The 18954-nt window shown below is 43.1% G+C and overlaps 1 protein-coding gene and 3 non-coding genes across 6 annotated transcripts in view; all 4 read left to right on the forward strand.

Annotated features, from left to right (window-relative positions):
- Positions 1–586: 586 nt before the first annotated feature.
- The window catches only part of LOC148660816 (baculoviral IAP repeat-containing protein 1-like), an 86521-nt gene continuing 68153 nt past the window's right edge, over positions 587–18954 (forward strand). Inside the window, exon 1 of one of the 3 annotated variants that reach the window (XM_088638023.1) lies at positions 587–914. In XM_088638023.1, coding sequence (XP_088494149.1) covers positions 809–914 — 106 coding nt within the window. In that variant the 5' untranslated portion in view covers positions 587–808. The remainder of the gene's footprint in view (positions 915–18954) is intronic. The other 2 variants (XM_088638021.1, XM_088638019.1) reach the window with 2 other exon arrangements.
- Positions 3827–3933, forward strand: LOC148660817 (U6 spliceosomal RNA). Its single transcript, XR_015939939.1, has one exon. It is a non-coding gene; the product is annotated as a U6 spliceosomal RNA (small nuclear RNA).
- Positions 5220–5326, forward strand: LOC148660818 (U6 spliceosomal RNA). The gene has a single exon (XR_015939838.1). It is a non-coding gene; the product is annotated as a U6 spliceosomal RNA (small nuclear RNA).
- LOC148660819 (U6 spliceosomal RNA) lies at positions 6788–6894 on the forward strand. Its single transcript, XR_015939876.1, has one exon. It is a non-coding gene; the product is annotated as a U6 spliceosomal RNA (small nuclear RNA).

The following is an 18954-nucleotide window of genomic DNA, read 5'->3' on the forward strand; positions in this document are numbered from 1 at the left end:
AATGTACACTTTATGAAGGGTCATTTTCAGTTGTAAATTATAATATGTACATGATGAGTACATGTATTTAAATATTCAGAAAACCTTTGTCCTTACACAGTTTTAAAACAACTGCCAATGTTTAAAATACGTTTGATGTTATAACTTAATTCAGATGATGAACTGTTTCTACACGTGGAGATATTTCAATCAGCCGTAGGAAAACCCATGAAAAAAGACGCCCTAAACCAATTTCAGATGCAGAAATTTAAACAGCCAGCTACCGTTTTCATAAACATAACCTTCGTGTAGTAAAAAAACGTACTGAACTCATCGTCGTCTTTTCTATTTTTTTCATGTCACCATAGAGCTTTACCATTTAGTATTCAGCAAGGAAAGAAACTTTTGAATATACGCCATTAAGGAGAAACTCCCATAACTAACACGAATGCAGTTCCCAGCATGATCTGACAGTGGGTTTATCTGCGATATTTCACCGCGAAATATTAGCTAATCACTAAATGCTATTGTGAGTGATTGGGGTGTGGACAAATTACGCGCCGCAACGTCACTATGGTGCGTTGTGACGTCATATCCTCTATATAAGGCGTGTCTGAGGGCGTTTCGCGGCAGTTTGGCTCGGGCTGGAGGGTGTGGTTGAGGTGTTTGGGTGTTGGACTTAATGGAGAGGCGTCCGGTTTTACCAGCGAAATGAAACCACTTAGCTGCTATGTGAGGCTGATGGTAAAGGAGCGGATAGTTTCCTGTGAAGAAAGAAGCGTCCCTGTGCGGTTATCCGCGTTAGTGCTGTGTCTTAACGAGGAGGAAGATGTCCGCCCGACGCCCGCAGAGGGGAAGGCGCTTCGCTTCGCTTCGTCCCCTGCGTTTGCGAAGGCGTCTGCGGCGCCACAGTGCTGCCAGAACCCCTGGACTGGGTGAGTGATAACACCTCAATTGCACAAGACGCATCGTCCTTTATTCGGCGTTTTGGCTCTGGAGAAAAGTGCTTCTCACTGCGCGCTTCAATCTTATTATAAACGTCGTCCTGGAAAATAAAGCTTAAAGGAATTAGGTTTTTTACCCGATTTTGTCACAACAGTGAGCGTGGGAGTATTCACTTAATCGCAGCCAGCGTTTCGAGAGGATTGTACCGCGCTTGTCTCTCCCCCCCGCAGGGTGAACCCGGGCCGGTGGCGCGTGGAGCAGGCGGAGCCCTCAGCGCGAGGCCGGGGACCCGCAGGAGGAGCGCGGCGCGCCTGCGCACAGGGGATCCGCAGGACAGGTGGAGGCGGAGTCTCGCGCGGGGCGAGGTAACGAGGAAGAGAGATCGGTGACGTCTTGCGCTCCTGGCGGCTTTCCAGACTATTCCTGCGCAAGAGTCGGGGCTGCGGGGATTATAACTGTCCGAGCGGTTAACGGGAGTGTTACTTTTATTTTTGTTTTGTTTTTTATTTCGGGTCTGCTTGTTAAAATGGTTCTCCGTGAATCCAACACTTGAGGCGGAAGTGGAGGAAAGTACAAAAACTTAACGCAGGGCGGTTGAACCCAGACGTTTGCCTGACAGTTGACGTTTGGGCAAAAAGGGAAACTGAACTTGAAACGAGAAATAAGGATTGTTTGACTGTTTTAATGGTCATTGGAGTTACTTTTTGCCTTTTTTAAGGGCAATTCGTGAACAAGTTCAAGTGCAACAGTTTTATATACAGTTGGCTTTGGGAAAATATTGCAAAAACGTATTCTCTGACACATTGGTCAGGCCCGCCTAGGAGAGCTAGTGGCCTATACAGCCCTTGTAAATTGAGTTGATTTATTTCTTAGGACTGCGATTTCTTTCATTTTCACTGTATGACTTGGTATAGGTGCCTTGTTTTACAGCTTACATGCTTCACCAAGTCAGAAAACATGCACAACTTTCAAGTGTTTCGCTTCGCACTTTGTGGGTCATCTTACTGCACATATGGTACGCATGTTGTCGTATTGTCTTTATTTCATGCAACTGATTACTTAAAAAAAGAAACAATGATGTGTCCCTGCTTAACTTGGACATTACGTGACTTTAAAAGCTGTAAAAATTAGTTTAGTTAACTACATTCAAGGCATAAAAAATGGGATGCTATACAGCTTCTTGTAGTAGGATTTTTTTTCATATCCCACCTTGCTCTCCATGAGCCACACGCACAGGGAGAGAAGCTTGGGATCAGTGCGCAGGGTCAGCCATTTATATGGCGCCCCTGGATCAGTTGGGGTTAAGGGCCTTGCTCAAGGGCCCAATAAAGTAGGATTCCTCTGCCGGCTTTGGGATACTAACCGGCAACCTTCCAGCCACAGAGCCACTGGACTGCTGACTGCTTCACACCACAGGAGGTGTTCATCACGTTATACGTACTCTCCACCATTTAAGCCAATATCTGTTATTTTATTATACAATGCAACTTTTCCAGTGTTGTATGTTTACATTTGGTTAGTAAAATCGACACCTAAAATACTAAATAAGAAAGAAATAAATTACAAAATGGACGACATACCTTATAGAACATACAACACATTGGCGTTGCGCACGCTAAATGTCTCTCTCCTGCTTAGCAAAATGTAACGTGGTTAAACACCGTGTAATGCATTAAGCATTACCTTTATGCATTACCGTGATTAATTTGGCACACAACTGTAATATTTACAGAAATAATATATAATAAAAATAGCGCTCGCATGCTAACCTGCATGACCATGTGTAGCTAGCACCACACTACACTCCATTGCGGTCCGTTATATCACAACAGGCCCTACAGATCAGACATCCTAACTTCCTAATTAATCAAAAAACATGATATGTGGCGCAGTCTTTATCACATGGTCGCCAATATATTACACCATACTAGTAATAGTTTAAAACAGAAAATAAACGGATTAAAATAAAGTTGCATAAGTTCGTTGAAGAGAGACTGTAACGTGCGTCTTACCCAACTGGTGTCCACAATGCGTCTGAGGCATCGCCAGAAAAACGTGACGCCCAGGGTGCACCTTAATTGGCGCCCCACCAACAACAAATCCCAAGGTATGTTGCAAAGCCAACTACATAGATCAAAACAGGACTAATTTTGGGGAAGTTCACAATAAAATAACATAAAATAAAATAAAAGATTACATCATATAACCATGGCTCAACACACCTGGCTACAAATACAGTGGCAAATGGCGATTGCACATTCTGCTATTGCTGTGGCCTTGCCTTACAAAAACGTCTCACTTCTGACGGAGACAATGTAACTCTCAATCCTGAAGTACAAGATATTTCACTGTACCTATTTTTAATATGACCCTCTGAACATGGCATGTGAGGAGACATGTAATGAATCGCAGTGTCAATTGGTAATTGCACTTTATGCTTAATTTCTGTGGAGGTGTGTCCTGATTATCCAAAAATTGTTCATTTCTGATCCATCAGAAATGAACATGTGAGCAACAGCGAGTTGCTCCGAGTGCCTTTGTCTGGAAGGTCAAACTCCTCCCCCTCCTTTCTCAGGGCTTGGCCTGAATACTGCAGAGAAGTCCCACCTTCTCCACAGGCTCCCTTGCCATTGGACGGTCAATGGCTGTCAGTCTCTGCTGCACAGACATCTCCCAGAGTTCTCTGCTGCCTCCGTGAAAGAAAGTTTTTTAAAAGGTTCTGAATGGGGAGAACAGTCTCTAAATTGTGGCCTGCTTAAGATAGACTTGTTAAAACATAATACTGATGATGCATGTTGATGTGTAAGAATAATCATGATTTCTTAGCTACAGCTGCCACCATGACTGGAGCTCATATCTCATGTGCCCTGCTATAAATACCACCTGCGCAGATGGATGAATTGTGCTCGCTTCGGCAGCACATATACTAAAATTGGAACGATACAGAGAAGATTAGCATGGCCCCTGCGCAAGGATGACACGCAAATTCGTGAAGCGTTCCATATTTTGGTCCTCGTGTCTTTTATGAAAGACACGCTGGGACTGTTATTGAGGCTAGAGATGTGTTTGAGGGGCGTCAGTGTGAAGTTGTGTACAGGACAGTTTCCTCTCTGCTGACGGGAGAAATATCTGCAGCAGCTCCTTTCACTCAGTAAATGTAAATCCACTTTAAACACCTGGTAAAATACTGGAAAGTTGCAAAGGGATTTGAAGTTCTGTTTGTAAAATGAGACTCAATCCATGAGTATATTATTTGTAAAAAATTCTGGCACTTTGAGAATTTTATTGTATGGCACGCTCAGCCTTCAGAAACGGACATTTAACATTTTGGAAATTATACTAAGGCAGTTGTAAAGAACTCAATGAGCAACAGAAATAAGATCTCCTTCTTAAAGTATTAAACAAATATTGAGTAGACTTTCCCATCTTGAATGTTGGATAAATTCAAAATGAAACAAAACTTTCACTTGGAACCACAGGCGAACAACAAAAATAAACCGTTTCTCTGAATCAACTTGGTTTAACCGTTTTCTTACCCAAACCCACGTAGTAAATAGTTTAGATTCATTTCCTGAGCAGATTTCTCAGAAAACACGAGACTAAGGTTAAAGTGGTAATTAGTGCAAAAACAATGCTTTAAAAAGCAGTCCCTGGCAGAGTGGCACTGTAATCCCCAGTATAGTCAGACCAAACTTTTTAAAGGGAATGGAGAGGTATGAAATATACCCCTCCAGAAACGTGGAAGTGTCCAACTTCCCAGCAGTATAAAGGCTGGCCTTCAACAACACAAATGACCTGCAGAGACCATCGGTTCAGTTTTGCTTAGTGTTACATTGTTTTACAAATCCACAAGTTCACAAAGCACCAATCTTGCTGAACTGCAGCTAAGCAACAGCAAGTCGCCCTGAGTGCCTTTGTGTCTGGAGGGACAAACTCCTCCCCCACCTTTCTCAGAGCTGGGCCTGAATCCTGCAGAGAGGAAGTCCCGCCTTCTCCACGAGCTCCCTTGCCATTGGATGGTCAGTGGCTCAGTCTCTCTGCTACACAGACATCTCCCAGAGTTCTCTGCTGCCTCTGTGAAAGAACGTGTTTTTTAAAAGGTTCTGGATGGAGAGGAAATACCATCTCTAAATTGTGTCCAGCTTAAGAGACTTGTTTAAACATAGTACTGATCGTACATGTTGGATGTATGGCAGTGTAAGAAATAATGATTTCTTAGCTACAGCTGTCACCCTGAGTGGTGCACGTATCTCATGTGCCCTGCCATAAATACTGGTGGCACAGATGTGTTTATTGTGCTCGCTTCGGCAGCACATATACTAAAATTGGAACGATACAGAGAAGATTAGCATGGCCCCTGCGCAAGGATGACACGCAAATTCGTGAAGCGTTCCATATTTTGGTCCTCGTTTCTTTTATAAAAGACTCTTATTGAGGCTAGAGATGTGTTCGAGGGGCGTCGGTGTGAAGTTGTGTACAGGACAGTTTCCTCTCTGCTGACGGGAGAAATCTGCAGCAGCTCCTTTCACTCAGTAGATGTAAATCCACTTTAAAGACCTGGTAAAATACTGGAAAGTTGGAAGAGGAGTTAAATTTCTATTGTTTGTAAAATGAGACTATCGTTATGGTCCAGGTGGCCATGAAGCCTCATAGCATTTGCTGAGCTTGTCCTGAGTGCCTTCCTCAGGGCCTCAGTCACAGGGCCTGGGGACAGGGGGGTGTCTGAGGTAATGTTTACCCACAGGCAGGCTAAGAGGCAGGTGAACACAATGATCAAAGGGGGTTTATTCTGATTTTTTGACTTCATAGTAAAATCATTTAAACTATGTTCAGCAGTGATAATCATAAAATAGAGAAGGAAGAGAAAAACGAGAAGACTGTCAGTATCACTGTGTTCTTCCTTAAAGCTTGTGCCATGAGCGCTTGTCCTGATCAACCCTGATCCAGTTAATTACAGTTTGCGGTCCTGATGGAGTGGATTACAAAGTAGTCTTGACCAGGGCTTCTAGTGTCTTCTGCTGCTCGACCCTGCTGGCTCACTGCAGAAGCCCTGCTGTTTACAGTGGTGGGTGTTTAATTCTATACCTGGAGCTGTCTGCACTCGGAGAGATGCTGTACAGCAGCTGCTCAGTCCATGAGTATATTATTTGTAAAAAATTCTGGCACTTTGAGAATTTTATTGTATGGCACGCTCAGCCTTCAGAAACGGACATTTAACATTTTGGAAATTATACTAAGGCAGTTGTAAAGAACTCAATGAGCAACAGAAATAAGATCTCCTTCTTAAAGTATTAAACAAATATTGAGTAGACTTTCCCATCTTGAATGTTGGATAAATTCAAAATGAAACAAAACTTTCACTTGGAACCACAGGCGAACAACAAAAATAAACAGTTTCTCTGAATCAACTTGGTTTAACTGTTTTCTTACCCAAACCCACGTAGTAAAAAAGAACTGCAGCTAAGCAACAGCAAGTCGCTCTGAGTGCCTTTGTGTCTGGAGGGACAAACTCCTCCCCCACCTTTCTCAGAGCTGGGCCTGAATCCTGCAGAGAGGAAGTCCCGCCTTCTTCATGAGCTCCCTTCCCATTGGACGGTCAATGGCTCAGTCTCTGTGCTGTGCAACATCTCCCAGAGTTCTCTGCTGCCTCTGTGAAAGAAAGGTTCTTAAAAGGTTCTGAATGGAGAGAAAATACCGTCTCTGTATTGTGGCCTGCTTAAGAGACTTGTTTAATCATAATACTGATGATACATGTGGTGTAAGAATAATAATTAATTCTACAGGCAGCTACAGCTGCCACCATGAGTGGAGCACATACCTCATGTGCCCTGCCATAAATACCGCCCGCACAGAGATCTACATTGTGCTCGCTTCGGCAGCACATATACTAAAATTGGAACGATACAGAGAAGATTAGCATGGCCCCTGCGCAAGGATGACACGCAAATTCGTGAAGCGTTCCATATTTTGTTCCTCGTGTCTTTTTTAAAAGACACGCTGGGACTGTTATTGAGGCTAGAGATGTGTTTTTTATAAAAGACTCACTGGGACTGTTATTGAGGCTAGAGATGTGTTTGAGGGGCGTCAGTGTGAAGTTGTGTACAGGACAGTTTCCTCTCTGCTGACGGGAGAAATCTGCAGCAGCTCCTTTCACTCAGTAGATGTAAATCCAATTTAAACACCTGGGACAGGTGGGGTGTCTGAGGTGATATTTACCCACAGGCAGGCTAAGAGGCAGGTAAACACAATGATCAAAGGGGGTCATAACTCAGAAATGCAACAGTGAAGTGTCGTAATTCCAAATGTACATAAGTGACTTTCTCTCATACCTTAGTATCAGAATACTAAGATGTTTTGGTAATGAGGAAGGAGGGACAAAGCAAATCAGCAGAAGGTGTGCTATTTTCTTGACTGTAAATCCTTACATGCCATGTTCAGAGGGTCATATTTAAAAAATAGTAGTGAAATTTCTTGTACTTCAGGATTTTTAGAGTCTGTTACATTGTCTCACACCTCAGTGTCAGAATTGAGACGTTTTCACAACCAGGAGGGAGGGTCACAGCAATAGAAAGCGTGATCACCCTTTGCTCATCCTTGGTTGACCATATATTCTCATGTGCCATGTTCCAAATGTGCCGTTTGAAAATGCATTTTATAAGAAATTTTAATAAAGCAAGATTTTGACTCTCTAATGAAAGGTCGTGGTAAATATGCTGAAAGTGCTGGTGAATTCATGTTTTGCCTTGGTCTTATTTACTCGTTGTCTAACATGCCATTTTGTGTTGTGATTTTTTTTTAATTGGTTTGATTTTCTGAAGTATTTCCAAATTGCACTTTGTATGACAGTCACTTTATTTAGATATTCCCTTTTACTGAGAACGTCTAGACTCTACAGTATTGCATGCGGGTGAGTGCATTTAAAAATGACTGTAGTGAGCCATCTACAGGCGAAAGGCGACATAACATCCTCCTTATGAGCTGTAATAGTGTCCTTGTTGATGTCAAATCAAAGTTTATCAAATACTCAACAATACAGCGTGCAGCAGTAGTTGCTGGCAATGAAATGTCTTTTCTGCGAGCTCACAAGAATCACAAAATTAAGATTACAAAAATAAGGTTATGTAATAGATAATGTAATAGAAATTGAATACAACTCCGGCATCCTGGCCAAATTTCCCATGCCTCCTAATAATCCCCCTCTATGAATTGGCTACATTACTCTGCTCTCCTCCCCACTGATAGCTGATGTGTGGGGAGCGTTCTGGCGCACTATGGCTGCCGTCGCATCATCCAGGTGGATGCTGCACATTTGTGGTGGTGGAGGGGAGTCCCCATTACCTGTAAAGCGCTTTGAGTGGAGTGTCCAGAAAAGCGCTATATAAGTGTAAGCAATTATTATTATTATTATTATTATTATTATTATTATTAACTCAATATGAGTAGACCTGCTATGTGTCCATGGTGTATGCAATATACAGTGCCTTGCGAAAGTATTCGGCCCCCTTGAACTTTTCAACCTTTTGCCACATTTCAGGCTTCAAACATAAAGATATATTTTTTTTATTTTATGTGAAGAATCACCAACAAGTGGGACACAATTGTGAAGTGGAACGAAATCTATTGGATTTTTGAAACTTTTTTTAACTAATAAAAAAATGAAAAGTGGGGCGTGCAAAATTATTCGGCCCCCTTGCGTTAATACTTTGTAGAGCCACCTTTTGCTGCGATTACAGCTGCAAGTCGCTTGGGGTATGTCTCTATCAGTTTTGCACATCGAGAGACTGAAATTCTTGCCCATTCTTCCTTGCAAAACAGCTCAAGCTCAGTGAGGTTGGATGGAGAGCGTTTGTGAACAGCAGTTTTCAGCTCTTTCCACAGATTCTCGATTGGATTCAGGTCTGGACTTTGACTTGGCCATTCAAACACCTGGATACGTTTATTTGTGAACCATTCCTTTGTAGATTTTGCTGTATGTTTGGGATCATTGTCTTGTTGGAAGATAAATCTCCGTCCCAGTTTCAGGTCTTTTGCAGACTCCAACAGGTTTTCATCCAGAATGGTCCTGTATTTGGCTGCATCCATCTTCCCCTCAATTTTAACCATCTTCCCTGTCCCTGCTGAAGAAAAGCAGGCCCAAACCATGATGCTGCCACCACCATGTTTGACAGTGGGGATGGTGTGTTGAGGGTGATGAGCTGTGTTGCTTTTACGCCAAACATATCGTTTTGCATTGTGGCCAAAAAGTTCGATTTTGGTTTCATCTGACCAGAGCACCTTCTTCCACATGTTTGGGGTGTCTCCCAGGTGGCTTGTGGCAAACTTTAGACGAGACTTTTTATGGATATCTTTGAAAAATGGCTTTCTTCTTGCCACTCTTCCATAAAGGCCAGATTTGTGCAGTGTAAGACTGATTGTTGTCCTATGGACAGACTCTCCCACCTCAGCTGTAGTTCTCTGCAGTTCATCCAGAGTGATCATGGGCCTCTTGGCTGCATCTCTGATCAGTCTTCTCCTTGTCTGAGCTGAAAGTTTAGAGGGACGGCCAGGTCTTGGTAGATTTGCAGTGGTCTGATACTCCTTCCATTTCAAGATGATCGCTTGCACAGTGCTCCTTGGGATGTTTGAAGCTTGGGAAATCTTTTTGTATCCAAATCCGGCTTTAAACTTCTCCACAACAGTATTACGGACCTGCCTGGTGTGTTCCTTGGTCTTCATGATGCTCTCTGCGCTTTCAACAGAACCTTGAGACTATCACAGAGCAGGTGGATTTATACAGAGACTTGATTACACACAGGTGGATTCTATTTATCACCATCAGTCATTTAGGACAACATTGGATCATTCAGAGATCCTCGCTGAACTTCTGGAGTGAGTTTGCTGCACTGAAAGTAAAGGGGCCGAATAATTTTGCACGCCCCACTTTTCATTTTTTTATTAGTTAAAAAAGTTTCAAAAATCCAATAGATTTCGTTCCACTTCACAATTGTGTCCCACTTGTTGGTGATTCTTCACATAAAATAAAAAATTTATATCTTTATGTTTGAAGCCTGAAATGTGGCAAAAGGTTGAAAAGTTCAAGGAGGCCGAATACTTTCGCAAGGCACTGTATACAAGTAGTGCAGTTATGCTGAATACAATGAAAACTGTGTGTCCATGTAGACATTACAGGTGATCTGCTGAAGGAGCTGCAGGTTGACTATTTAGCAGTCTTATTGCCTGGAGGTAGAAGCTGTTCCCTGATCTGTTGGACTTGGACCGAATGCTTCAGTACTGTTTACCGGACGGTAGGAGGGAAAACAGTTTGTGACTGGGATGACTGGGGTCCTTGAGAATGGACCTGGACTTCTTCAGACATCTAGCTGAGTGGATATCCTGGATGTTTGGTAGCTCACAGCCAGTGATTGAGCTGCGCTGACTTCACCACCCTCTGCAGTACTTTGCGATCCCGGGCGGAGCAGCTCCCATACCAGGCAGTGATGCCACCAGTCAGGATGCTCTCAATAGTGCACCTGTAGAAGTTGGCCTGGATATGCGATGGCATGCCAAATGTCTTCAGCCTACGGCGAAAGAATAGGCGCTGCCGTGCTGTTTTGACCATGGTGTTGGTGTGGTGGGTCCAGGTTAAGTCCTCTTTTCCTTGTGTCCTCGTTTCCTTGAATAAATTCTCTGAATTGACCTATTTCATTCACAAAGTCCACCTCCACATCTTCCGCATATTTCTTTTGGAGGTTAGTGGCTGATGGGCGCAGCTCATGTTAGGAGATGCAGGAAATGTCAAAAACCCGAATGCCTGCTGAATGTCCCTGTAGGAGTGGAACCTCCTGTGCATTTCGGCAACAAGTCGGTCAATGACAGTGACAACAGGAATTCTGAACTTCTCTCGGCCTGATTGCTCACAGTCAGGCTCTGCGGCTTCATCTGCTTGTTTTTTCCTTTTTGTCTGCCTCTGTGTCCACCTTGTAATGTTGGGGACATGTTTTTTGCCTCTCTCTCAAAGTTGTCGAGTTCATCACGTAGACCCGCCGCTTAATAGGTTTCACAAAGCTTGAGATGGGTTTTCAGATTTTCTATTTTAATAAAATTAGTTTTTGGTTAAATACGCAGCCTGTGTACTGGCTACAGTACGTTGATATAGCTCACGCTAATACTTGAGTGTTCAGACTCCTATCGAGCTTTCAGAGACACAACTTAGCTCCACGTTCGCCAACAGAACAAATGATCAAAAATGAATACCTCGCAAAAATCCAGTATTCTGTCGTGGCTGAAAGGAATAAACACCAGGAGTACGGATGCCAGCTCCTATAGATCATGCACACCTGTTGAGAATGAGGAGGCTTGCACAGTACATTGGCCTCTAGGGTTTTACCCTATTTAAACATAAAAAAAAGAGGACACCCTGAGGAACTTTCCTATTGCCTTATCTGGGCCGGGGATCGGGATGGAGAGGGTTTTCAAAATATCCCCCGTTTTATGTTCATTATATTGTAACTGCGATGAGGTTTAACTGTGTGAAATGCATAAGTTCCCTCTGCTGCAATAACAGCATCCTCTGTTTCTTTTGAAATTTTAAATCTGCACAGTAACGTTCTCTGAAGCGGTTACCTAGTCTCCTGTTTCCCCAATGTAGATGGCTGGGCATTTACTGCAAGAGATACAGTAAATAAGGTTGCTGGAGGTACAAGATGCTGTCTGGGTGATGCGGAATTGTCCTGAGGGGCCGTGAATGAGTGTGGTGGTGGCTGTGTACTTGCAGGTGATACAGTGAGCTCTGCTGCAGGGGAAAGTGCCTGGTGTGGATGGTTGTTGAGGGTGGTCAAGGGAGCTGTGAACAAGGAGGTTACGCAGGTTAGGTGGTCGGCGATATGAGATGATGGGGCAATCAGAAAAGAGGGCCCCAGTGGAGGGATCATCCTCCAGGATTGTTGTGTATCTTAATAAAGAGCCGTTCTTATATTTTGACTATTTTATTAACTACACAGATCACGCCCTTACACCATATATTCCTGCCTTCTACTCTCTCGTTCTGTTGTCTCGAGATGTCTCCTCACTATACTACATCCCTTCCTTTGTTAATAAGTTTCTTTTCCTGATGGGAACCGTCTTTCTTTCTACACACTCGTGCATAATGTCCTGTTTTCTTACAGTGTAGACATTTTGCTGTTCGCGCTCCGCATTCGTCTGCTTTGTGCACTGTTAGTCCGCACCTGTAACATTTAATGTTAGCCGTCCCCTGTTCTTCTATATCTCTAGCTTGACTGCGTCCGGCTGCTCGGCTTTTGTTTGTGAAGTTTGAGCGAGTGCCCCGTTCGGTGTTTCTTGTGAAGTAAACATGACTCTCTCTAGCTTTGTCACTGTGGTCAGAAAGCATTCTTGATTCTGCTTGAGCTGCTTCATGAATTCTAGCGACTGTAAGAGCTCTTTCTAAAGTCAGCACCTTCCTCCTGCAACAATTTATCACGCAGTCTCTTATGTGCGCATTTTTCCACAAGTCGATCTCTTAACATGTCGGCTTCCAATACTCCAAAGTCACACGATTTAGCCAGTTCTCTTAGTGCAGTCACAAAAGCATCAACAGATTCGTCCTGAGACTGAGTTCTCTGCCGAAATGTATGCCGTTCCAAAACCACATTTTTCCGCGGTGTCAAGTAAGCGTCTAAGGCAGCTACAGCCTGTTCATATGTACCTTAACCTCCAGGGAGGTTGGCGAAAATCCGCTGCATGGGCGCCCCGATACAGTGCAGTAAAGTAGCCTGTCTCACAGCATCCAGAGCTTCTGTAGATCCACTGGCGATTTCAAAACATCTGTACGACTCCATCCATATCTCGTATTCCGTATACAAATCCGGAGCAGAAAAGTTGTCGTTAATAGTCTTGGGGATTGGAAGTGTGTCGGGGTGGTGGGGAAGCACCAAAGGAATGCAGTTGTTACGCCAGGAGTTCCTGCTCAAGTTGATGGTCCGAGGGGTGTTTTTGGCTCGGACGAGGGCCCTCTCAATAATACTGCTAGGATACCCTCTGTTGATGGAAAAAGGAGTACGTTTTTAGGCCTGAAGAGGGCTCAATGGCCAAAATGTTTTCTTCTCCTTTTGGCATGGAATGAACCTATCGCTTGTACATTTTGAGGGTTGGGTTCTAGAAATTGATGTTGTTGTAGCCGAAGGAACTGTGAAAAGGGGAGTGTTTTTAGTGTCTGGGGTGAAATATATATCCCATATATATCTTGCATTTTATTGGAAAACATGTATAGAACGGGCCTTGTAGAGATTTTGAATTCAAGGTAACCCATTGGGTTTCAAGTCTGAACCATCAAAACCTTTATATCCCTGACCCAGTACACACCCTAGAGTTGTAAATGCAGAAAAAAACAAAAACAATAAAATGCTTTTGTTTTTATTATTTCCCATAGTCAAAATTTGAAGTTATAGCATTGGTAGAGAACAATAACTTTTTTTTTGATAAAACTGACTAACAAGTAACTATAATACAGCTGGAAATCAGCTATCAGAAGGCACGAAGTTACATCAGCAGTTATGTATAGAGAATTAATTTCATATTGCTGGCTCCAGGGATCAGCCTTTTGACCTCTCTGGCGCATCGACATCCATAATCTGCATGTTTTCAAATTAATTTACTTCCTAGGTATCTACAAATACAGATATCTTAAGGTGCTGGCTCCATGGATCAGCTTTTCACCAGCCTCCCTGGCGCATCAGCATCGGCTACAAGATGTTTTCCTATTCGTCTTCCTCAAAATTATCTGCAGCTGAGACGCAGCATAACATTAGCAACTGCCTGGAACTTAAGAAACCTAAGCAACAATCCTCACCTCATTATCCATGTAATCATCTAACAATGGATACTCAATTATGCCGCTGACTTCATCATCACCCTCCTCTACATAATGTACAACAAACAAGTCTCCTGTTCTATTTACATGGAGTACCCTGCCTGGCCACCATGAAGATGGTGGATTCACTCCCATCTTCACTACTCACAAACATGTGCTCTACTTTCTTACCTACGAAGTCCTCTGCATTAACAGGAAACAATTCTAAATAACTATCCATATAATCTTTCCACAAAGCAAACCACCACATTTTTCTAAATCCATCATATTTTATTTTTAAAATATACTCCTGGCCACCTAGTCTCATTTCAGCACCTGTGCCCTTGTACCACACCTCCCTACCTTTCTCATCAAAAGCATGTCTAACTCTCTTTCCTAACAAGTGTTCTGGTTTAATTAACATAGGAATTCTTAATCTTTCCATACCAACCCCTTTTCTACCTAGATCTCCAGCCTTAAAATGCTGCTTAACAGCCTCCTTTAAAAACTGTGCCTTTTCTTCAACAATACGTTCTGATGGTGCCAAACAATAATCTTTGTCTTCTCTAGATGTAGCTGGGATGTCCTCTGGCCTGCAGACAACGCTTTTTAAAGTTAACAATCAGCTGTTCTAGACTAAGCCTTTTCCCGTCCTTTGAAAAATTGAAAACTCCATTTTCATTTTTCATTCCTATCCCAAATCTCCTAAACTTCAACTGTGCTGTAACTGCAGGAAGCTTCCTGTCCTCACCTAAATTCCTCAGTTGCTCATCCATTTCTTCCTCGCTGTTCCAAAGTCCCCCATACTTTCCTGTCTCTACTGCTAGTACTTCCTTTGTCCTTCTCATTTCCTTTTTCTTTTCCTTCTTCTCTCTAAGTGTCTGCAACCTGGCATCTCTTTTCCTGGCCATCTTTCACAAAACACAGCCCTCTGCTCTTTAACTGATTCTCTAGCTTGAGATAAAACTTCTGCCTTCTTTTCAGAATCTAGTTTTTCAAGCCACTGGCAAGACCTGTCCTCCTTGAATGTAATCATACCCTCGACAGCTAATGCTGTTGCTCTGGCTAATTAACTTTAAGTAAATTATCAAAATCCCTCTCACAGCTAACATTCGTCTTGGGTGCCGATTCAAGCTTTTCAAACATCTCCTCTGAAACCTCATCATACCTGCCATATTCAAAATGATCTGCTACCATCCTACAACACACCTTTACAAAACTAGCAAGGATCAGTTCCACAGCCTGTCTAGTCATGTCCTCAAATTCAGGGCTCCTAGTTCTGTTGGCTTCTGCAGAACAGGCCCAGAATGTACCTCTGTCGATAAACAAGCGTACCTCATCTTTGACTAATTTACTGCTATCAGCCTGCTATTCTTTCAGTTTGCACACTAGCTCCCTGTATCTTGCATTCATTTCTAAAACATGCTCTTTTTTCCCAGAGCTTTCCACAAAGGGTCAGGCACTAATTTACAAATAATTCCCAGTGCTCTGCATCCTGCAGTAAACTGACCTACACAAATGCTCAAACGCTGCTTCTATTAATTTATTTTCATTACGTATATCATGCATGAATTCCAGCAATTCAGCCTGAAAAAAATAAACTCCAGCTCCCTTGTGGAACATTGCATTAATTCGGTTTCCTTTAAAGGGAACCAGAGGGACATGATCAGATTTCCCCTGACTCAACAAAAAAGATCTAAACTGCACAGATTTGCCACTTTTCTCACACCCTCTTTCATGGATGGCTTTGCACACTGATCTAATCAATCTAACTGTACCACTCTCTCCTACTGTTCTATGTATCCAATCTAAACTAACACTGCCCACCTTTTCACCACCAAAAATCATTTCCCGGACAGAAAGTGAAACATTTGCCTGATGTGCCAAGCCATCAATTAAATGCAATCCACAGAGCAACTCATTGATAACTCCGATCCTAGCCTTGTCTGTTTCACTAAGGTCATCAAATCCATCTACAATTTCAGGCAAGATATCAGTTCTGTAGTGCGCCAGAATTTCATTAATTTTTTTTCTGTACTTGCCCTGTCGCCAATTAGATTTGTAATTTTGCAGAAAATTTCCTTGTTGCATCCGAATCCCTGCTTCCACTGTTAGCAACATCTTGCACCATCTCTCTAACTGTGTCAAATATGCACTGAGCTGAACCCGATGCCTGCTCTTTGAGTTCTAAATGCATTCTGCTACCATCCTGGAAAGAAATCCCTGCAGTTCCATATTTAGTGGTCCCATCTGTGGCAAGGGTTAAATTTCTTTTCAATAGTTTTTCTTTCAGATGTTGCAAAGACACTTGCCTCGCTTCTAACACAAGGTACAGTGCCTTGCGAAAGTATTCGGCCCCCTTGAACTTTTCAACCTTTTGCCACATTTCAGGCTTCAAACATAAAGATATACATTTTTTATTTTATGTGAAGAATCACCAACAAGTGGGACACAATTGTGAAATGGAACGAAATGTATTGGATTTTTGAAACTTTTTTAACTAATAAAAAAATGAAAAGTGGGGCGTGCAAAATTATTCGGCCCCCTTGCGTTAATACTTTGTAGAGCCACCTTTTGCTGCGATTACAGCTGCAAGTCGCTTGGGGTATGTCTCTATCAGTTTTGCACATCGAGAGACTGAAATTCTTGCCCATTCTTCCTTGCAAAACAGCTCGAGCTCAGTGAGGTTGGATGGAGAGCGTTTGTGAACAGCAGTTTTCAGCTCTTTCCACAGATTCTCGATTGGATTCAGGTCTGGACTTTGACTTGGCCATTCAAACACCTGGATACGTTTATTTGTGAACCATTCCTTTGTAGATTTTGCTGTATGTTTGGGATCATTGTCTTGTTGGAAGATAAATCTCCGTCCCAGTTTCAGGTCTTTTGCAGACTCCAACAGGTTTTCATCCAGAATGGTCCTGTATTTGGCTGCATCCATCTTCCCCTCAATTTTAACCATCTTCCCTGTCCCTGCTGAAGAAAAGCAGGCCCAAACCATGATGCTGCCACCACCATGTTTGACAGTGGGGATGGTGTGTTGAGGGTGATGAGCTGTGTTGCTTTTACGCCAAACATATCGTTTTGCATTGTGGCCAAAAAGTTTGATTTTGGTTTCATCTGACCAGAGCACCTTCTTCCACATGTTTGGGGTGTCTCCCAGGTGGCTTGTGGCAAACTTTAGACGAGACTTTTTATGGATATCTTTGAGAAATGGCTTTCTTCTTGCCACTCTTCCATAAAGGCCAGATTTGTGCAGTGTAAGACTGATTGTTGTCCTATGGACAGACTCTCCCACCTCAGCTGTAGTTCTCTGCAGTTCATCCAGAGTGATCATGGGCCTCTTGGCTGCATCTCTGATCAGTCTTCTCCTTGTCTGAGCTGAAAGTTTAGAGGGACGGCCAGGTCTTGGTAGATTTGCAGTGGTCTGATACTCCTTCCATTTCAAGATGATCGCTTGCACAGTGCTCCTTGGGATGTTTGAAGCTTGGGAAATCTTTTTGTATCCAAATCCGGCTTTAAACTTCTCCACAACAGTATTACGGACCTGCCTGGTGTGTTCCTTGGTCTTCATGATGCTCTCTGCGCTTTCAACAGAACCTTGAGACTATCACAGAGCAGGTGCATTTATACAGAGACTTGATTACACACAGGTGGATTCTATTTATCACCATCAGTCATTTAGGACAACATTGGATCATTCAGAGATCCTCGCTGAACTTCTGGAGTGAGTTTGCTGCACTGAAAGTAAAGGGGCCGAATAATTTTGCACGCCCCACTTTTCATTTTTTTATTAGTTAAAAAAGTTTCAAAAATCCAATAGATTTCGTTCCACTTCACAATTGTGTCCCACTTGTTGGTGATTCTTCACATAAAATAAAAAATTTATATCTTTATGTTTGAAGCCTGAAATGTGGCAAAAGGTTGAAAAGTTCAAGGGGGCCGAATACTTTCGCAAGGCACTGTATACAAGTAGTGCAGTTATGCTGAATACAATGAAAACTGTGTGTCCATGTAGACGTTACAGGTGATCTGCTGAAGGAGCTGCAGGTTGACTATTTAGCAGTCTTATTGCCTGGAGGTAGAAGCTGTTCCCTGATCTGTTGGACTTGGACCGAATGCTTCAGTACTGTTTACCGGACGGTAGGAGGGAAAACAGTTTGTGACTGGGATGACTGGGGTCCTTGAGAATGGACCTGGACTTCTTCAGACATCTAGCTGAGTGGATATCCTGGATGTTTGGTAGCTTACAGCTGGTGATTGAGCTGCGCTGACTTCACCACCCTCTGCAGTACTTTGCGATCCCGGGCGGAGCAGCTCCCATACCAGGCAGTGATGCCACCAGTCAGGATGCTCTCAATAGTGCACCTGTAGAAGTTGGCCTGGATATGCGATGGCATGCCAAATGTCTTCAGCCTACGGCGAAAGAATAGGCGCTGCCGTGCTGTTTTGACCATGGTGTTGGTGTGGTGGGTCCAGGTTAAGTCCTCTTTTCCTTGTGTCCTCGTTTCCTTGAATAAATTCTCTGAATTGACCTATTTCATTCACAAAGTCCACCTCCACATCTTCCGCATATTTCTTTTGGAGGTTAGTGGCTGATGGGCGCAGCTCATGTTAGGAGATGCAGGAAATGTCAAAAACCCGAATGCCTGCTGAATGTCCCTGTAGGAGTGGAACCTCCTGTGCATTTCGGCAACAAGTCGGTCAATGACAGTGACAACAGGAATTCTGAACTTCTCTCGGCCTGATTGCTCACAGTCAGGCTCTGCGGCTTCATCTGCTTGTTTTTTCCTTTTTGTCTGCCTCTGTGTCCACCTTGTAATGTTGGGGACATGTTTTTTGCCTCTCTCTCAAAGTTGTCGAGTTCATCACGTAGACCCGCCGCTTAATAGGTTTCACAAAGCTTGAGATGGGTTTTCAGATTTTCTATTTTAATAAAATTAGTTTTTGGTTAAATACGCAGCCTGTGTACTGGCTACAGTACGTTGATATAGCTCACGCTAATACTTGAGTGTTCAGACTCCTATCGAGCTTTCAGAGACACAACTTAGCTCCACGTTCGCCAACAGAACAAATGATCAAAAATGAATACCTCGCAAAAATCCAGTATTCTGTCGTGGCTGAAAGGAATAAACACCAGGAGTACGGATGCCAGCTCCTATAGATCATGCACACCTGTTGAGAATGAGGAGGCTTGCACAGTACAT

Source organism: Lepisosteus platostomus, chromosome 6 (assembly GCF_059453375.1).
Source record: "Lepisosteus platostomus isolate fLepPlt1 chromosome 6, fLepPlt1.hap1, whole genome shotgun sequence".
NCBI lineage: Eukaryota > Metazoa > Chordata > Actinopteri > Semionotiformes > Lepisosteidae > Lepisosteus > Lepisosteus platostomus.